General features: G+C 52.0%; 7 protein-coding genes across 7 annotated transcripts; 3 read left to right on the top strand and 4 right to left on the bottom strand.

Moving 5' to 3' along the window:
• Positions 1 to 124: 124 nt before the first annotated feature.
• Positions 125 to 9592, top strand: J4E82_006040 (uncharacterized protein; the record flags this gene model as incomplete). Its single annotated transcript, XM_051732300.1, has 7 exons — positions 125 to 286; positions 336 to 1241; positions 1291 to 2878; positions 2928 to 3572; positions 3621 to 7763; positions 7810 to 8088; positions 8142 to 9592. 7 exons carry the CDS (start codon positions 125 to 127, stop codon positions 9590 to 9592), a joined length of 9174 nt encoding a protein of 3057 aa, XP_051587875.1.
• A 924-nt stretch (positions 9593 to 10516) lies between these two features.
• On the bottom strand, positions 10517 to 11424 carry J4E82_006039 (uncharacterized protein; the record flags this gene model as incomplete). Its single annotated transcript, XM_051732299.1, has 2 exons — positions 10517 to 10967; positions 11018 to 11424. The coding sequence occupies 2 exons, from the start codon at positions 11422 to 11424 to the stop codon at positions 10517 to 10519; spliced, it is 858 nt and encodes a 285-aa protein (XP_051587874.1).
• Positions 11425 to 13058: 1634 nt separating this feature from the next.
• Positions 13059 to 13892, top strand: J4E82_006038 (uncharacterized protein; the record flags this gene model as incomplete). The annotated part of the gene is made up of 1 exon (XM_051732298.1): positions 13059 to 13892. One exon carries the CDS (start codon positions 13059 to 13061, stop codon positions 13890 to 13892), a length of 834 nt encoding a protein of 277 aa, XP_051587873.1.
• A 53-nt stretch (positions 13893 to 13945) lies between these two features.
• J4E82_006037 (uncharacterized protein) lies at positions 13946 to 14734 on the bottom strand (the record flags this gene model as incomplete). The annotated part of the gene is made up of 1 exon (XM_051732297.1): positions 13946 to 14734. The coding sequence occupies one exon, from the start codon at positions 14732 to 14734 to the stop codon at positions 13946 to 13948; it is 789 nt and encodes a 262-aa protein (XP_051587872.1).
• A 476-nt stretch (positions 14735 to 15210) lies between these two features.
• On the top strand, positions 15211 to 15770 carry J4E82_006036 (uncharacterized protein; the record flags this gene model as incomplete). Its single annotated transcript, XM_051732296.1, has 2 exons — positions 15211 to 15501; positions 15579 to 15770. 2 exons carry the CDS (start codon positions 15211 to 15213, stop codon positions 15768 to 15770), a joined length of 483 nt encoding a protein of 160 aa, XP_051587871.1.
• Positions 15771 to 16199: 429 nt separating this feature from the next.
• Positions 16200 to 17123, bottom strand: J4E82_006035 (uncharacterized protein; the record flags this gene model as incomplete). The annotated part of the gene is made up of 1 exon (XM_051732295.1): positions 16200 to 17123. The coding sequence occupies one exon, from the start codon at positions 17121 to 17123 to the stop codon at positions 16200 to 16202; it is 924 nt and encodes a 307-aa protein (XP_051587870.1).
• A 588-nt stretch (positions 17124 to 17711) lies between these two features.
• On the bottom strand, positions 17712 to 20027 carry J4E82_006034 (uncharacterized protein; the record flags this gene model as incomplete). Its single annotated transcript, XM_051732294.1, has 1 exon — positions 17712 to 20027. The coding sequence occupies one exon, from the start codon at positions 20025 to 20027 to the stop codon at positions 17712 to 17714; it is 2316 nt and encodes a 771-aa protein (XP_051587869.1).
• Positions 20028 to 20126: the final 99 nt, after the last annotated feature.

The following is a 20126-nucleotide window of genomic DNA, read 5'->3' as shown; positions in this document are numbered from 1 at the left end:
CTCTGTGTATCGCTCAGTAGCTTGTCTCTGTCCAGAAAAAGAAAGAGCTGTTGCTGCACTCTGTAGAGCGTGGAGCTATCATCCAGGGTATCGGATCTACCCGCAGTGGAATCATACAGGAACTATGCCTGCGCCAGATATTCTCGGCATTCAAGCCTTTGACACTGGTTCAATCTTTCAGGAGTGGTGGCAATGGGCGCTTGTTGCTATCATCAGTGCCAGTGGGCTTGTGGGAGTTGTTGCGTTCCTTTGGTATTCTTATCGTTCCGTTCGGACGTTGTTGAAGGTATGATCTGAATATGTGCCACCCGGTCTTAGGCTTACAAGATTCTCAGGGGAATAACAACGAGCTTGGTCTACCGCGATCGGTACAAGAACGAATCCATCTGCTATCGCACAGTCCGAGTGTCGTCCGCAAAACCCATACTCTTCCCGGAAAACCTTCGTCCTTTGGCGTATACCTGGGCCTTCTGAACACCCCGATCACACAAGAGGAAACGCGGATACTGTCTCAATGGGACGTCGTAGTGCTGGATTATTGCGAACCCGGGGTCTTGGATGCTGTTGGTGATGATATTGTTCCTATGGGACCTTACATCATCGCGCGGCTTGACCTGGCACAGATCATCACGTTTGCGACGACTAGTGAGCTGGACATGGCGCGAGCAGTATACGTCCTTTCGTGGACTATCCAGCGGACTCTACGACAGCCGGACCAACGGAGATACTTCACTGGTGTCCTTGTTTCTGGATGGCGAGAGCGCATTGCGGTGCCTTTACTCAACGGTTTGACCAAGCTCCTCATTGCTTATGGTCTAGACGTCTACTTGGAAGTGGAAGCTCCAGAATTCCTGGATAGCATCGAGAAGCTGGATGTCGGATTATTCGCTGGCTTCGTTGTTCGTAACGGGACGATTATGTTGAATGGAGAGCGTCGAGATTTCTTCGACATGGACAAGATGAAGACAACAACAAAATCCTTTGTATCCCAGGCCTGCCAACGGCCGTTCCTGACGATGATGTGGGATACAATCGAAGACGATGCCAGTCTCTCACACGCCGTTGTTAGAAGAGCGCATATGTGGTGCAACTACCATGGTGCCATCCCTTATTTCCCACGTCGACGAGCTCTAACCGCTATGGACGCCATTATTCATTGTCAAGAGCCTTTGGCAGCTTTCCAGTGGCTGAAACAACGGAAAGTGATGGACGTTCACGAAAAATATCGGACCGCACGAGCAGTAAGTCTCACTCTCTATGCCTTGTGAACCATCCGTTGAATTTCTATAGCTGTCTCCTGGTTTTTCGAGCATCATCGACGATTATCTCCCATTGCAGAAGATCTTTCCCTTCCTCGCCGATACGCTCGCCGGGCTCGACGGAGCAGAGTCGGACGATGACGACATCTCCAGCATATCCACAGACATCATACACTACCCTGAGATTGACGAGAACGGAGTATTGCTCTCGCAAACATCAACGTCGCCAACGTCGTCAGGAATGGAATGGACAATCGCGAGGGAGAAGCATGTCAGTAACCCACTATCTTGCTCCTACAACGGATCACCATACGAGTCATTGGGATGCTTTCCAATTGGATTAGATGCATCACGAGATGACTTCTCTCGGGTTCTCGACTCACAGCGACGTCTGCGGGATCTGAAACTGCTCAATCGACTCTCTGCTGCACAACTGCATCCCATCGCAGAAATCCTTCGTGGCTATTGTCACAGCAGTAGCCACTTTTTGGAATTCCTGCCAACGTCAAGGAATACCATCTCACAACTCGTAGAGGCACTGGCTCGCACCAATGACGATATAGAGGACATCTACCAGCTGCAGGTATATTCTGCGCTTGATTCTGGGTTCCACACACCGAGTGGTGCTCAGTTCTGGGCAGTCTGGGAAGTGGAGCCGAGGACTCAATCCGTCATCATATATGTGTCCAAGTCCGTCCAAGATATTGGCGCGGTTTTGCTCCATACACACCTAAGCAAACTGGGCTTTTCCAGATACCAGTGCTTCCTTGCAGAATATGGCCTGACGGAGTTCACTGCCGGGTCTTTTTCACCAGAACGACTACCCGAAAGGCTACAGCAAGATCTGGATCTGCTCTCTTCTTCGGATCTGCTTCTATACTTGCAGCACTTGCATTACTCAGAATGGGACCAGGATTGCTCTTTGCTTTCAGCCATCCGCGAACGTTGTGAAGAGTTGCTGATCGATGTACCTACGTACCACCAATTGAAGAAGCTCAGCAACATGGACTACATCAGCGGCGACATGACGGACGAACAAGTAGTCAATGCAAAACTCAAATGGTACCGGCTGTCTCGGCTTCCCACCCTTGATAGACGCGACGCGCTGTATCTTTTCAGGGAAGTCGCGAACGTGCTTGACAGCATACTGTGGTCGCGAGACTATGAGAAGTTAGACATCATTACTTCTGCCATAGTCAACATAACCAGCAGGGGAGATCTTGATTCAGCTGCTGACTTCGTACTTTTCTGCATCTTTTGCGCCGCAAGGAAAGCTGGATTCGAAGAATTATACATTGAGGTATCGGACCGAAACCCACTCTTTAACCAGTACTCAGATCAGAGTGCAGCATTTGCAGAGCTGTTTGCGTTGGGATCAAGATGCGAAGCGTACTTTGACATCAAGCCCAGCGACATCGGTATAATGCTGTCACAGAAGCACAGGAATTACTACAACCAGGAAGAACATCAGCCTCCTATGTGGCTTTTCAATGCGCCGTCGTTTGCTTCTGCCTACGCCGCAGCTCAAACTGACATCGACCCGGAACAGAAGCCTTCCGTAATGCCGGCTTACCGTCGCTTCACTTTCCTTAGTGTCTTCGCAATCCCGGCACTCGTTGGTGAGCATTTGATGCTGTGGCCGCTTGAATCTTTTGCTAACAGCCACAGACATCGTTCTATTATCAACTACTGGTCATGGGCTGTATCTCAGTATACGCATGGAAGAGGAGCAGCGATATTATGCTACGCTGGCGCTCATGTGTTCATTGCTTCTCTCTGGCGCCATTGGAACCTGGATCTCAATTGGAGGCACCTACTACCTCATCTCCATGGCATTCTCAGCCGCCAACATGTTCGTGCTGACTCGTTTAGTCGGTGGTCTCGCATTCACTCTTGCTGGTTGTCTTCTCGGCTTCATTGTCATCTCAGCTGCCGTAGGCCCAGGGCTTGGGGCGGTTTTTGTCTTTTACCTTTTTGGACTTACGACGTATTTAACGGTACTTGCTGTTCTCTCCACTTATCAGGTTCCGGGATCCAGCTTCTTAAATGGTCGCAAAGTCATCATCATGGTAGTCCCGACCCTGACAGTCTCTCCGTTGTTGACTATCTTTATTCCTCACTACGACATCTACATTTATCCTGGGGTCTTGTACATATTTGTCAGTTTACTGGTTCTTGGTACCCGTCACGTAGCGACTCAATGGGTGACTTGGTATCACAACATCAAGACACTCAACGACGCTGACATCAAGGCTTGGTACGTTGAGCGGTTGGTCAAGGAGCAGCGTTCCACAAGTGGTATACATTCTGGTGGTATGTACACAGGCGATGCCTCAATCCCAGAAGCTAATCCGGTGGCAGTAGATCAATCCAATAAAGGACCTAGTACTGCGTCAAATGTCCCCGACTCTGACAAACCATCCTCGGGGATAACTGCCAGCGATAAAGACATGTTCCATGGTATGAGTGAGCCAGCAATCTTAGGACTTTGCCGTACAGCCTTGCACGACGCCGTCATGAAGGAGAAGGGACGAACCATCTGGCAAAAGCCTACGCAGGATGTCTTTGTCAGACAACTTGCAAACTGTTGGGATTCAACGCTTTTCTTACTGGACTGGTACGCGCGTATCACCGACACCAAGCGACCAATCCCGTATAGTTCGACTTGGAATCTTGAAACGCAGGTCGCTCTCGAAAGCATGCAGCAGTCGCAAAAAGGTATTCGACTTCATAATTCCTTTATACATTGGCGGACTGCTGGAGATGAGATCTACTGTGGTGTTCTCTACTTCCTTGTGGCACTGATGGATCGCTGGCTCGACATTATACGCGGCACCCAACAACCTGGCGGCTCATTCGCGGGATTACTAGGGTCCCTAGACGACAAGACACTTCGTTTATCAGTCGGTTTTAGCCTGGCGTATTACCTCATTGGCGCAGTGCTACTGGATTACAAAGCCCAACACCTCCACACAATGTCAAAGCAAATGTCTCCAGTCTCGATCAAGGACGCGCACGAGATTAAACAGGCGAAAGCCAACGACATGAAATTCAGGCGACATCTATATCTCAACACTTTATGCCGGTTCATTGGGGTTCATGTTTGGGCACTGGCGCTATGTGCTGCTCTAGTCTGGATCTTCAACGGCTCAGCAGATGGCCTCGTCATATTTCTGAGCTACATTGGCGCGTACAGTGGACTACTCCTCTACCAGTACAACAAGATCTTTTCAGGTCCACACGCACTGATGCCACTGCTGGCAGCAGTTGTTCTCGGTTTCGTGACCGGTAACATTCTCATCACACTGTTGCCGGGTTTTATGTATAACAGGGTCATTGCTCTTGGTGTATCTACCTGGATGGCAGCCTTTCTCTCGTTTCGAACTGCCAAGCTAGGCATGCCTGAGCTGCTCCGCGCGCCCATTTGGATATCTAGGTTCCTGCTGAAGCATGAGCAGAGCAAGCAGTCGCTGAGCTCGACCGAAATGTCTAGCTCGAGCTGTGTCGTATCTCAAGGCGAAGCTCAATCTACCATCGATGATAAGTACTATGCCTACAACGGCACTGGCAGCGATGCTGAATTCAGTCAAAGCGAGCTTCACGCCTACTGCAGCAAGCTGCGAGCCGCCCCAAAGGAAAACAGGTTTCGCGTAAATGCCACGGGCCAACCTGGCGACCAGATCTGCGCTACACTACTGTCGTGTACCCATGAAAACCTCTCCAGGCTTGCCATGCAAGCATTTCCGACAATGCCCTTTCTGATACAGCGTATCATCTTGGCTTGGAAGAGCGACAAGATCAAAATCTTCATTGTTCCGATGCAGGCTGTGGCTGGAGTGGATACCGACCTTCGGGCAATTTCGCAATATGCAGGCGGACGTCTGACGCTCTATATAGCCTCGGACGTAAAAGGCTCCAGGCAGACAAATGTGAGCAGCAACTGTGCAATCATCGCCGAGACATTGCTACACGCTTGTTCGGAGACCATGTTCGGTATGCCGCACTCTCAAGCCCAGCTCACAGAATCTATGCTTGCTTGCCGAGAGAGCGATTGCGGCTTTTACGCCATATCAGAATGTAGCAAGCGGTCAATGCCGGAACTGAGTGTAGGGCCTAAGGCGTTGGACTTTGAAATCGGATTCAAGAAAGACCTGTTGCGAAATCTATGCATGGGGTTCGATTGCGATACCCAATGGGACGAGCTTCCATTAGAGATTCGTCGACTCTTCCTCCGACGATGCGTCGGTACCCGAGCACCCTATACAAACACGGAGATGGCATGGATCAATGCCAATGTTCCAGCGGAAAGCTCATGTACAATCCTGTCGTGCATCGCACGATATGATCTTGGCGCATACCTAGCAATTATCAAGCACAACTTCTTCAAGAACCGAGGCGATCAGGCTCTCACCAAGAAAGAGTATCGTCAAATGACCGCAGACATCCAGGAAGCGTATCATCCGGTCCTCAATCGCTCAGCAGTCTCGATTCTTGGCATATTCACCGAGTATGTGCGTTTGCCCATCGCTTATGTCTACCATTCTGCCGGAACGTGGGTCAAATTCTTCTTCCTCGCGTGCATGGCCGATCCTGAATATCAGCGTGAACTGAACGGGGCCTTGTTACGTACACCGCGCCCGATAGCCAAACTCGCTACTTTCGTTCTGACGGGATTGTGGATCTACAGTCGGGCTACGATGTCAATCGCTTTACCTTACTTTTTGTACCATCGGCGCAAGGATATTGCAGGTCTTGCCGGCACTGTAAAAGGGAGTTTGATCATCCAAAAGAAAAACCGGTTGATCGTCCGAAGCTACGGAGATACAGAGACAGCCTTCATTCACCCTGTCGTAGACGGTGGAGTCAAATTGATGTTCTATCAGGGTGATCTGGAGCTGGAACCAACATGGGGTCATCTCCGAGTTACATACTACGACGAAGAGATGCGCATCACATTACGCGAGGAGTACAAGAATGGTACGGTGGCTAACGAGTTCGTGTACGAGTATGCATCGAAGCAGCCGCAACATAAGAGGAAGATCTCGAAGGTCAAGACAAGCAGGGTACCGTTGAGCAGAATCTGCCGCAGTGGCCAGAACGAAGGCGCCAAGGTCACATACAACCGCAAGGGCCACATCGAGTCCGGAAGCTACATCAGCCATGAAAACTTGGTCCGCTTCAAGTACCATTATCGAAAGAACGCCAAGTATGATGACGAACTTCTTCGCGCCGAGTTCGTGCTTCCACACATGTCGGCTAACGTCAGCTGGTGTGCACCTCCTGTTCGCCATGTCGAGAAGATGGAGCGCTGGATACCCACTCCTCGCGTCCATGAAGCAACTTTTGTTCAGGGAGCCGACGTGTACGAATGTTCATGGCTTTATGATCACAAGTTCCATCCAACCATCACCACTAAGCTTAATGGTGTGCCAGTCGATACCCCGGATATGATACGTTACGATTGGCTCGGCGTATTGAAGAAGCCAACTCGGTGTACATTTGCCGATGAAAACCCTTTGCTTGCATTCAAGTCTCCAACTGCAACCTTTTTCAGCCGACTGCTTCGAACAAACATCAAACAACAAGAGATCTCCACATCTAGAGCTCGATCACAACTCTGGAAAGCTTGGAAAAAGCGGAATGATCTGGACGGTGTTGTCATTCGATGGGTTGACGAGGAGCTGATTCGAAGAGAGGCCCTCCTGCGGCCATATTGGAGACGAAGAGATCGCGGTAGTCTCGTAAAGGCTGAAGACTATCTGGCCTTGCATGCAGACGCCATCATGGCCAGTTCAGATCTGACAAGCGACATTAGCGCATGGACGCCTCTTGCCATACGAATGAGCGACTTGTTCAGTTTTGGTCAGGGTGGAGATGCCGTCATTTTCACTAGAACTAAAGCATTACAGCGTGATACTGACCGAAACCTGCATGTCATCGCTGTCGATACTGGTACATGGCCAAATGAAGGCGGCGGTGTCTCGGCATGTCGGCGAGATCTCATCAACAACTTGCGCACGATCAAATGGCACATGGTGGTTGAATCAGCCAATGACTTTGGCTTGCCAAAGCACCAGACCGAAGAGAACGTCGAGTCGCTAAAGGTCATCCCGTTATGGGGACTGGATTTTATGCATCCAAACCACGGAATGTTTACCAACAAGCTAGATAGTGAGGTCGATCATTTGGTCAAAGCAGCTACGATATCGGATATCGAAACGAACTTCATTCCTACCTTGACCGCCCTCGTCCGCGGCGCACGTGCTACAACAATGACATCAGCAGATGTCAAGCAAGCCACGCGTGCTTTGGTCAACTTGAATACTTACTTCCAAGACTCGCGTCACTGGAAAGAAGTGTGGACGAGCGACATAGTCAAAGATGCTTGGCGAAACCTGTGGCTTGCTGATGATATGCCAAACGCACAGTCGCCTTCAGAATGGTTCCGTACTGAACTTCCAACGCTTGGACATTTCGATACGGCGTTAGAGCTGTGGTTTCGATGTGAGTCAGAACCCTCCCTGGACGGTGACTAAACTAACTTTCATAGATCTATTCATATTCTCCATCCCCATCCCCGAGAAGATTCCGCATGTGTTCCAAGCCTCGCATCATAGCGTCTCAGCCTCATATGGAATCGTCTGCAAACTCAAGCGAAACTGCACACTCCAGATCTGGGATCATGCAATCTCTTGGCGCGAGACCAACCTTTACCTCTCGTCCGCGATGTGCACTTTGCCGCCGTTCATCCGAAATTCGCTGTTGGGTCTGATGAAGCTGACGTCTTGCCTGATCCTACATCACGCCGACCAGATCCTTCCCTGCGCAGGTATGTACATCTTTTAAGGTCCTACAAACAGCAATGCTAACGCCATGTACAAGACTTCTTCAACCCCGGCTGGGAAGTGGAGATCGGCAGCGCAAAGGGTCAACTTACACATCGCAACGTATTCCGCAGAAAGGTCGATCCCATCGTCAATGGTATCACCGACATGACGAAGTTCTCCCCGGTGACTGAGATCAAAACGAAGACGCCGACTGTGACTATGCTCTCTCATGTTTGGTTTGCCAAAGATATCAAGACCGCTCTACTTGCGGCGGACATCATCACCAATGAGTGGGGTTTCAAGGACTACAAACTCGACATCTATGGAGCTCTCAACAAATCACCTGTCTACTCCTCTGAATGTCAAGAAATCTTGGCTTGCAAAGGTCTCGGACAGAACGTGGCAATGCGCGGTACGGCAGACCCGGCAATGGTCCTCGCGAACACTTGGCTATTCCTCAACTCCTCCGTCTCGGAAGGGTTGCCGCTTGCACTTGGAGAAGCGGCACTGACTGGAGCGCCAGTTGTTTGCACTGATGTTGGTGCATCGCTACGCGTGCTCACTGATCCTGATGATGGCAAACGATATAGTGAAGTTGTGGCACCCAACGATGCATACGGTATGGCACGCGCACAGATTAATTTGCTGGCCATGCTGGACGAGTGGGCACAGTACGCTGGCGATGGTCCTGGAACAGCGGCGCCGATCTTGCCTCACAAACCAACGCCCAAGGACGTAGAAATCATCACGCGCCGTATGTACGAAAAGTCTGAACATCGACGGAAACTAGGAATGATGGCGCGCGATATCGTCCAGAAGTCTTTTGGTGGAGAGCGTTACCTGCGCGAGCACGAGCAGATGCTCTGGATTGGTAAGGCCTGCTACGAAATGCTTGACCTAGAGAAGCGAATACCACCACCAAGAAACCCGGCGCGCATGTTATCACTTCGTCGTAATCTACCTCGGCAGCAACAGCAGCGCGACACTGCATCAAGTCACATGTTCGACCCGCAAATGGAGAAGATGATGCACCCGCGCCCCTATGCGCCGAGGCGGACATCGGCAACAACGTCGTTCTCCTCGGTGTACATTGACGAGCCCTCAGGCTCTTCGTCAACCTACTCCGACCCCATCTGGGAACACGAAGAATGGAATGTGCGTCACGAGTCGCCTGAATCTTCGGTCAAGTACGAAAACTCTGATACCGACGACTGGCCAATACCCGCAATCACTCGTCCAACAAGATCCTACTCGGGCAGCAACAACCTGAGGGCGGCGTCGCCTTCTGCGAGAGGTAAGCGGCCTGCTCGATACTCGTATTACGGGCATGAAAGCAATCGAGTCTTCAAGCCTGCCTCGGCGAATGCCATGATGGATTCAAGAAAAGCAGTGCTTATGCGTCAGAGTTTGGTCTCGCCAGATAGTGCGAGGAGTAGTGTGAGGATAAGGAGTCATTTGAATGAGGTGGAGCTTGCTGAATATGGAAACGTTGATGGGCGGCTGTGATGTCTAGTCCCAAGGACATGAGATGGTTTTTTTCTTTATGGAAGGCTAGCGGTTTGCATATGCATTTACATTCGTTGATTTTGGTATAGAATCAAAAGCACAGGGCGTATCTTGTTTTGGGAATTGATTCTTTTAATCATAAACGTGTTTCCATTGCTGGATGATTGAAGAAGATGTCGAGTTTGTGAAGTTGTAGGCCATAGTGAATGGATGGGTGAATGATGCATTGAACGTCGTTCTCTCGTACATGAGGCGCAGGGTGTGCAAGTCTTTGTCCTCACTCCGCGGTATCGCACAATCAAGGCTGATGGATCTACAACTCCTACCGAGAATATCGAGAGGGCTCTAGCATCCAAGGCACCGTAGTAATGTCAGCTTGTGTTGCGCCTGCTTAATCATAATTGTTCTTTGCGAGCAGACAGTATACACGCGACACGACCAAACTCGATCCAACCACTCTCGAATTGAACATCAAAGCAATTAAAAAACACCAATAGCATTGATCACAGACCAACAGCCTGGTATAGCATGGAAAAGATATATACATAAAAAGAAAGAAGATAAAATATCCACACAAGAAGAATCACTCAGTCGCAGACCCAACCATACTTCCAAACGTTTTTTTTTACCACGCCAAAACCAATAGAAGCATGTGCGCATGTTGGATACACACTGCATCTACTGGCACTGCGAGTACCACTCGTTGCTCTTGACACACTTGCCGGAGGCACAAGTAGTGGGACCAGAGTATCCCTGTCCACCACATTGTCCGTACAGCTGAACGCTACCGCTGCTGCTACCTTCGTCGGTTTCGACATCTCTAAAAAACAAAGAACCAGGTTAATCGTTTGCGGCCTCGCGGGGGGTGGTATTGGTGGTCCGAAGGCCGTTTCTGGGGGGTTGGGGGATTCAGGATGAATGAGCTTACTTTGTCGTAGTGGCCTTCGCAGATGAAGTCTTGGTCTTGGTAACAAGAGTCGAAGTAACCTTCTTGGTAGAGGTAGGCTTAGCAGTGGTAGTGGGGGCGCCAGAACCGACGTCCGCACCGCAGGTTGGCAGCTTCTCGAGCTTGCCCTGCGCACCCATGCAGCTAGCGTTTGTGTCGAGCTTCTGGCTGCTACCGTTGCCCTTGTCAACGCCCTTGTACTCGCGGCAGACGGCCTTTGTGGTTCCACAGGAGCCGGAGATGGTGGCTGTGTCGCCAAAGTTTGAGTTGATGCCGATGAGGTCAGAGGTTACGCCAAAGGCGCGGACATTCTCGACAATGACTTTGCGGGGCGACTTCTTGGAGTTGTCGGTGCAGTCGCCGCAGGAGCGGTAGAGTTTGCCTGCGTTGACAATGGTGTAGTCTTTGATGGTGACGGTACCCCGGCCGCTAGGTACAAGTCAGACGGGGTTATCTCTATGGAGTTGGCTGATACTTACTTGTGCTGGATGACCTTGTCCTTGGCTTCTTGAGCACCACCTCCAACAATCAGGGCATCACCAGTACCAAGGACGGAGACGGCGTCCTCGCAAACGTCACGGAACCAGACGTTGGTCAGGGTGCAAGAACCCATGCAGTGAACACCCTCGAGCGAATCGGCACCGATGATGACGTTGGAGATGGAAGCGCCGTCCTCGAGGATGAAGACGGCATTGCTGCTGCCAGTGTCCTCGTCAGAGTCACATGGCTGGCCACGGTCAAACTCCTTGTTCGCAAAGTCGACCTTGCCAGTGATGGTGCTGGGCTCGGGGAGCGACACAATGTTACCGGAGCGGGTGGGGATGTTGAGGGTCTGCGCAGCTGCCATGCTGGCGACGAGAGAGAGGAGTGCAACTTGAGAAATCATGGTGAAGGATGAGAAGTGAGTAATTCAGCAAGGGTGGGTGTGGATGAATTGAAAGAGTTGATAGATCTCCTGGATCTTTGTAAGTATCGAAGGAAGGAATGAGTGAGCTGGTTGTCCTGTAACACTCGGGGCACTCCATCGCCTTTATACAAATGTTCCATACCCCCCCTTATCGAAAATGGCTGCATCGCCAACGGGATCTGAATACCAAGGTAGCCCTCCGAGGATGCAATGGAAATTGCTACAGGATGGAAGAAACCCCTGGTGTGTGGACTCTAGTCTGACAGGCCAAGGCGCCGTGTGGTAATTGTGGAGAATTGTTTTCCGCCCGCTGTATGCTGTGCTGGGCGATGAACTGTGGCTGTTGTAGACTTAGTGGTGGCTAGAATGGTCATGCTCACCACAACCTCCTCTCCAATTCGATCTGCGCTGCATGACGGCACATAGTCCGGATCTTACCATGATTCGCGGGATTTATATGGAGACGTTCCTCCGCACGCCATGTAGCGGAAAAAGTAGTGTTTGGTAGTGCTGTACAGTTTCTGCTAGACAGATGATGAGGTTTTGGCGTTGCTGCATATTGGGGCAGACCTGGGGTACATTAGTACACAGCCACATTTCGGTACTCAATTCTCCGCGGTGTTTGGAAGGATTCCTGGGCATCGTTTTGTAAATAGCTTGGCGTTTCACTCAAGATATGGGGAATAGTTCTCGTAATGCAGCGCGTGCCGGGCGCGATTTGGCTCCCGTTTTGGAAGGCATGTCGCCATATTAGGTTTGGACAGCTCTGACAGAAGTTTGCCTGTTCAAAGACCCGCTATTATCCTGAATACGCTTTTGCATTGAGAACACTGGACTGTTGATTTTTCATCATGGTCGTGTATCTTGGTGTGGCACGACTCAGGGTGCTGTCGAGAACCTCTTGGCTGAGTCCAACATATGGATGTACCTGGTTCACCTCTTGACGTTGGAAAGACTTGTGTCTCTGCGTCTCATTTCCGCGCCTCCCGTATAGTACCATGACCGCACAGGTCACTGATGATTGGCTTTTTTTTGATCGGGGAACGATGCATGTCAGCGGAAACACCCTTCCAAGAGGCTAGAGCGCTTCAGAGATGGCGGCTAGAAGCTTGTACCCGATCCGACGGCCTTTGAAGACGTGTAGTGCGACTCGAGCGACGCGCCAACGATATGCAAAGCGTGGCAACAAATTTATTGCAGCAGGGCGAATACACTGGTACTTCCACCAACCAGCTTCGTATTAAATGTACAGCTACAAGTCGCTCGAGACCTGAATAGGCAATGTAGATGCGGTACAATTCTTGTGACCTCTTTCATAAACAAAAGCGGCAACTGCTTGGAGATCACAGCGCCAGATGCAAAGCTAGCGGCGCAGTGATTCCGCCGCTCAGGAATGGCATTCGAAATTAACTCGGCGACAAATCGAAGAACAGACACGATGAATAATCATAGATAGCGACACGGATGGGTTGGAACAGAAAGGGATTGCCAAGGCAAACAGGTCGAGCTAGCGGGAAAGTGGGTCGGAATCTTGGCAATAGCGGCCCACCGAAAAGTTTCCAGAAACACTACGCATCTACACAGCAAACTCCAAACACGCCAAACCGCCCAACATGTCGTCGATGCGGAATGCCGTCCAACGGCGCAATCACAAAGAGCGCGCCCAGCCCGTCGAACGCGAAAAATGGGGTCTCCTCGAGAAACGCAAAGACTACAAGCTGCGGGCTGCGGACCACAAGCAGAAGAAGGCCAAGCTCAAGGTCCTGAGCGAAAAGGCTCGAGACCGGAATCCGGATGAGTTTTCCTTCAAGATGATGTCGTCGCAGGTGGACAAGTCGGGGAAACGGGTGGCGGATCGGGGCAATAAGGCGCTGAGTATGGAGGTGGTGAAGCTGTTGAAGACGCAGGATGCGGGATATATTCGCACCATGCTGCAGCAGACGCGCAAAGAGAGGGAGGAGGTGGAGCAGAGGCTGATTATGGAGGAACAGGGCGAGGTGCGCGCTGTGAGGGACGGAGAGAGGGCGAGGCACGGCAAGCACAGGGTGTTTGTGGAGAACGAGGAAGAACAAGACGAGTTTGAACCAGACACTTGGTTCGGACGCGGCGAGGATATTCCCACTCGCAATGAGTCGCCTACTTTCGGAGACCTTCAAGACGAGCTATCGGACGACGACGACGAGCAGCCTATCCAACGGCCGAACACGTTATCGAAGAAGCAGATGGAAGCGCAAGAACAGGCACGGAGAGAAGCGAGGAAGTTTAGGAAGGACAGAGAGCGGGCACAAGAGCGGCACATGTCAAGGCTGCGGGCACTCAAGAAGCGCGAGAGCGAACTTGTAGCCGCCGAAGAAGAACTAGAGCTCCAGCGTGCAAAGATGAACAACACAGTCGGCGGCGTCAACAAAAACGGCGTCAAATTCAAGGTCCGGGAGCGCAAGCGCTGAGATATCCCTTTCCTCCTATATACCCTCGTGCCCTCGTAGAATACGAATATAAACTACAGCCTCGCCGGCATCCTCATCGCGCCATCCAACCTCAAAACCGTCCCGTTCAACATCTCGTTCCCCACACACTCCACCACCAACCTCGCAAACTCCTCAGGCTGTCCCGCCCTCTTTGGAAACTCCATGCTCTTCTCCAGACTCGCCTTTACCTTGTCGCTCATCATCTTTGTCATGGCGCTATCAAACATACTAGGCGCAATTGTCACAGCGCGGATACCATATTTTGACAAATCGCGCGCGAGTGGTAAGGTGAGACTGGCTACCGCGCCTTTACTCGCTGCATAAGCTACCTGGCCCATTTGTCCGTCAAAAGCAGCGGAGGAGGCGATCATGATGATGACGCCACGGGAGCCATCGGGACTGCAAGGCGTCGTAGTCGTCATGTGCGGTAATGTTTGACGTATCAAATCCAAGGTCCCTCTCAAATTGATGTTGAGCACGAAATCAATACTCTCGATACTGAGTGGCTCGTTCTTCTTGTCGATGATCAAACCGGGCATTCCCACGCCTGCTCCTGCTACCACGCCTCCGATGTGCTTTCCTGTTTCTGCGACCCAGGCTACTGTGCCTGAGACTGCTGCTGCGATGGCGGATGTGTCTGTTACGTCGGTTTCGAAGAACCGCACGCGTGAGCCTAGTTCAGAAGCGATCTTGGCACCGTTTTCGCTGTTGAGATCGAGGAGCGAGACATATGCGCCTTGGGCATGCAGGGCGCGTGCTGTTGCGAGACCGAGGCCTGAGACGCCGCCGCTTATGAGGAAAGTTCGGTCTGCGATCTTCATCGTGAGGATTGTATGGAGATGTGTATGAGATCAGAAATGAAGTAGTGGCTAGACAATAAAAACGTCGTGACTCTATGTGTACGTGGTGTTCAGTAGAAGCGGAATCAATGTGCACCTATGCATGTGAAGTTCGTTCCGCTAAAGCTACTCACGGATCTCGTGCCTCGGCCCATGAACGTCGGTGATTCGTGACCAAAAGCCCCGATGTGCCCGCTCCGTATCCCACCTACACCAGCAGTGACAGTGACCAAGTATACCCGCTCCCGATAATCTTAATCTTGCGCATCTCGAATCTCGAACCATCACCGCCGGGAGTCCGCATCCTAACGCACCACGCCCATTGTACGCCGCCACTCGCTATCCAAATACCCGGAAGCCTTCGCACACGCACCGTCGCACACCCACGCTACCTCGAGAAACAGCAATTCTCCTCAAAACGAGTGCTGCAAGCCAGCAATCCAACACCCCAAAAAAAGATGACAGACCGCATGATAATCGGGACCAACAAGTCGCCAACGAATCCCACACCACTATCCGCGCCACAAGAACAACAAGTAAAAGACCTATACTACAAGAACGTACGAGCAAAATGCGCAAAGGAGATTGAAACCTTTGCACAATGTGCTTTGGGCCGGACATTTACCATGATCTACGCGTGCCGACAATCCCGTCTCGCGATGAACTCGTGCATGTTGCAATACCAGAATCAAGATGAATTGGACAAGGCGAGGCTGGAGTGGTTTGCCCTGGCTGAGGAGAGGAGACAGGTATGTATTACGACAACAACATCTTGAGAAAGGACAAGATGGCGGGGGCAATAGCTAATGTTTCATGTGTGATACAGGCGAGGATAGAGCACCAGAGGAAATTAGAAGATGCGAGGGAGAAACACAAAGAGTGGTGGAATCTGGATGAGTCGGGGCGTACGGTGGGAAAGGCGGCCGAGACGGTTAATGAAGCGGGGTTACGGCGACGCGAGGAGAATAGGGTTGATGCTAGTGGGGTTACAAGAGGAGGTGTTTATGGATCGAGATGACCGGTCGGTGGTGCCAGTCATGGGAGAAAAGAAAAAACAAAAGGATGTGAGACGAAAGTGAATCTATTTGGCATGGTGAAAATGCATATATTGGTATGAGAGTTTCAACGTCAGCCTGAGGAGGACACCCAACCCTCGAATTGCTTTGCAACGTTCATTCATGAGCGGAAAGCATATTTGTATTATAAACTGTAAATACTCGCTCCCAATTTTTCAAGCAAAGAACAGAAAGCTTTTGGCCAGCTCTGGTATAACCCTTTTTGCAGCTTCGACTCCCCCCCAAAACGCCTTTACAAATGCTCCAGGCTTAAAGAAGCCCCCTCCCGGACCACTGAACCAACTAAGCCAAACAAACGCCTTTTCTCCATCATCCTAGCTGCTGCTGCCTCGTGCAGTACGTGACTCTTGACTACCCTGAGAACCCCCATACTACGGATTATTCTCCCTATTAATCCCCATAGCCTCTTCAAACTCGTCATCATCGGCTTCTTCTTCCTCTTCATCCATACCCCCCATATCAGTATCCTTGGCCTCTTCCTTTGTCCCTCCATTCGTGATAGCACCAACAGGCCCTCCTCCGAACCCTCCTCCATTCCCAGCACCGCCATCCAAATCCATCTCGTCGTCATCGCCAACACCCTCATCAGCCACCTCCTCCTCGTCCTCCCACGCGCCTTTAACCCCCCACCCCACACCCGTAAAACAATACCTCTCAGGCGGCAACCTAATCCCAAACTCCCTTTCCACCCTGGGCAACGCAATACGATTCCGCTCCTGCGCCACCTCGCTCATAAACTCTTTGCCTAGCGTTGCTTGAAACGTGCCCGCCGCTCGCGCCCCCACGGCCGTCCTTAGCGCCGCTAGACTAACGCCCTCGCCCGAGTCTCCTTCACCTCCTGCTCCTCCTCCTGCTGCTGCTGCACCGCCGCCAGCGCGCTTCTTGGACCCAGATGTCGTGGGGAGTGGGGGCTCGTAGCTAATGGCGTCGGAGAGGATGGAAGACGTGTACCGGTAGGCGAAATCGAGGAGCTGCAGGGGCACGCGCTCCGTGTACGCGTGCACGCCCATGTTGGCGAGGATAAGGTGGATGAGCCGGGCGTCGCGTGGGCGCTTCGAGGTTCCCGGGTCGGACAGAGAAGTACCTGGAAAAGCGAGATTCATAGCTGTTGCGGTAGAAGTAGTCGTGGTATTAGGGTTTGTACCACCACCGTTTGTTTGGGATTGTTGTTGTTGCGATGGTTGAGGCTGGGAGGGTGGAGGTTGTTGGGTCGGTGGACTGAGTGTAGGCGCATTTGCTGTTGCGGGCGGCGTTGAGATGCCATTTTGCATGTTTTCGGCGGCGGGTGACGCCATGGTGAAGGGTGGGTGGGTGGTGGGATGTAGTTGGGGCGGTTCGAGGTCGCGCGTCGGTGAAGTTGCGACGGACGCGAAGGCTTGGCGTGCGCATGCGGCTCAATTTAGCTGGAATCTGGGGAGAGCTAAATGTTACGACTAGCGCATTCACGCATCGAGGTCGTCAAGATGAAGGGAAACATACTACGCAATACTTGCATGTCCCCAAGAACAGAGCAAGCGAGTTGTCTCGAGATGCTGCTGGAAAAAAATAGTCTTGATATTTGGCTGCAGACCCGGGACTTTATATATGAAGTGTAAAGACAGGAGAAGATCTCCTCCACTTCGACCATCCCCCACATCCCCTCCCTTTCTTCTCCTCCACCCACCCTCCAGATTAGTGCTTCCTTAGTGTAAACATCAAGTTTCAACAGACCCACGTGAGCAAGATGGAAACGAAACATAGTCGTACGGATAGAATTAAATTCGTGACCCTCAAAAATTCTTCACACATCCCATCATCACCCAACGCCAACCCATGCCATGCTATGCAGTCAACACATAAAAAAAAGGCAAATCTACCCTTATTCCCCCCATCCATCACGCCAACTACCTAGCCCGTGGAGTGAGTGATCGTTCTTTGACATTCAACTCCCTCATGCGTTCCACCGTCGTATCCAAGCCCATCTCAATCGATGGCGCAATACCCTCAATCTGCGTCCTCTCATCCTCATCCTCATCATACTCATCTTCCGCCTCTTCATCTTCATACTGCCTATCAACGTAGTCGCCGCCTTCAATGCTTTCAACAATCGAGTCTTCCATTCCGCCATAATCGTCCCCTTCACCCATTTCGTCCAGCGACTCCCTACTCATATAACTCGCCTCGAGATCCTCTCCGATTTCCGAGCCCATTTCGTCCTCGCTGCGTATACTAGCCGCCTCCGTCTCGTCATCATCATCGTCCTCTCCGCCTTCACTTTCGCTATCGGTAAAGTCGGCAATGTCCAAAGGTTTCTCGCGCCAGTAGTTGAAATCGGTATACGCCTCGCCGCCCGCGGGCACCAAGAGCCCGACGGGCGGGAAAAAGTGGTCTACAATCTCGCGCATACTGGCATACCCCGTCTTGTAGCTGTTGAGCGACAGCACGTCGAGACTGACCTCTGCATTCGAATTAATGGTAAAGATGCGCGTAGAAGGGATATTGACGGATCGATAGCTCAACGCATCCGTAAAGCGATTTCCAAAGCCCGCGTAAAAAGGCGTTTGGTGCGCGGGCTTGTCAAACAATTGCATAATGTCTCGAAGACAAGCCATTTTGAAAACTTCGGGCTTGCGTAGATATATCTCGCGTCGTAGAGCTGCGATGGTGCGATCGGGACTCATGATGACGGGGCCTTTGGGAAGTCGGTAGTTATCTTGTACCACGCCGTTCAGATACGCGCGCGTGGTGTCTGCTTGGCCGACGGACCGGGACGTGAGGTAGAAGATGTTGTACCCGTTGTTTACGATATCGGTGTAGAGTTTTGCGACACCTTGGTGTGTCCAATCCCTCCCTATCATGTTCAAGACGTGGCCTAGGGCATCTGATTTTGTTATTGTACCGTCAATGTCTGAGATTACGATTGGTACGTCGTGTTTCCAGTAGAACATGTATGCCTCACACTTGCTCCTGTTTACTGTAAAACTCATGGTGTTGGCACCGGGCTTGAGGTCCAGGGCCCGCAGTTGCTCGGACGTGAGACGCAGGGTCTTGGCGTAGGTTTTGGTCTCGGGTCTGGCTTTTGATTTCTGGGTAGAAGAGTTGGGCGAGTGTGGGGCAGAGGATCCCAGGGCGCTGTCCGAGTCTCGTCGCGTCGGGAATTGCGCCGTGTCGTCGCTGCGGCCGCTGTCGGATTGGTAGCCTGGGTCTGACAAGGCATCGGCGGATTGAAGAGCGGCTTCGTTGAGGACGTTCATGCTCGTCTTGGCCATGGCCGCTGCTTTGGCTTCCTCACTACTGTAGATCCAGAGGTTGCCATTCTCGTCGGCACCGATGAGGGCGCCAATGTCGTAGTCGCCCGCGAGTTCATCGGACAAGATGCGCCGGGCTATTACTTCGGCGCGCAAGGCATCCTCCTCGCTGCTCTTGTACCCCGTCATGTCAAGTTCGAGGTCGCCCGTCTCGGTGACCTTGTTGGGGATGTTGGAGGTAAAGAGCTTCTTGGAGAGCTTGATGGCGCGGGCGAGTGCTTCACTGGCTGACACGGGCGGTGGACTCGCTGAGCGGGTTGACCTGTTCCAAGCCGTGGCATCTTCCTTGCTGATCTGTAGCGGCCCTCTCTCGGGTCCTGTGCCATGTGCTTCTGTCCCCTCGAACGTCTTGGCGAAGCCGTCCTTGACCGAAGGAACCGTCTCATCCGTGCTGGCCCTTTGCATGTGGAAGCCGGACCAGTCCCCCGACTTTGGCCGCCCAAATTCTGCCTCGGCGTGTATGCTGTCGGACGTGGGGACCGACATGGACATGCGCCCTCTCCTCCTGCTTACGCCAGCATTGTCTAGGTCGAAGGGCTCGGGCTCGTCGAAGGCGCGCTCCGAAGGCATCTCCACGGGCTTCTGCTCGGGACTCGCGGCGGGCGAGGCAATAGGCGACGTCTGCATCTCAGCGGGGATGGAGCGCGTCGTCTCGAAGACGAAAAAGGCCTCGCCCCCTTCGCCCAGCTTCATGGAATAGTCCTGCAGCTCGCCATTGACTCTGAACTCGACCTTCTTGTCCGACGGTCGCAGGATCTGGTACTTGCCGAAGCGGACGTGGAAGGGCGAACAGGCTAGGCTGCCATCTTCGTGCTCTACGACGATGGTGTCGATGGCGCCGCTGAGGGTTGCGGGGTTGATCGAGTTCCAGCCCTTGGACACGCTGCCTGTGATGGATCGCACGTAATTCATAGTGGCTGTCTACGGGCTCAGCGGCCCTCTTGCGCGGTGCGGGAGGGGATAGGCGCGGAAAATGGTTTGTAGTGAGCGTCTTGTAGTGAGCGTCGGGAA

Source organism: Alternaria postmessia (genome assembly GCF_024291825.1).
Source record: "Alternaria postmessia strain BMP 2775 chromosome Unknown scaffold_34, whole genome shotgun sequence".
Classification (NCBI taxonomy): Eukaryota; Fungi; Ascomycota; class Dothideomycetes; order Pleosporales; family Pleosporaceae; genus Alternaria; species Alternaria postmessia.
Note: the sequence above shows the minus strand (reverse complement) of the source record. Positions and strands in the feature narration are given on the sequence as shown.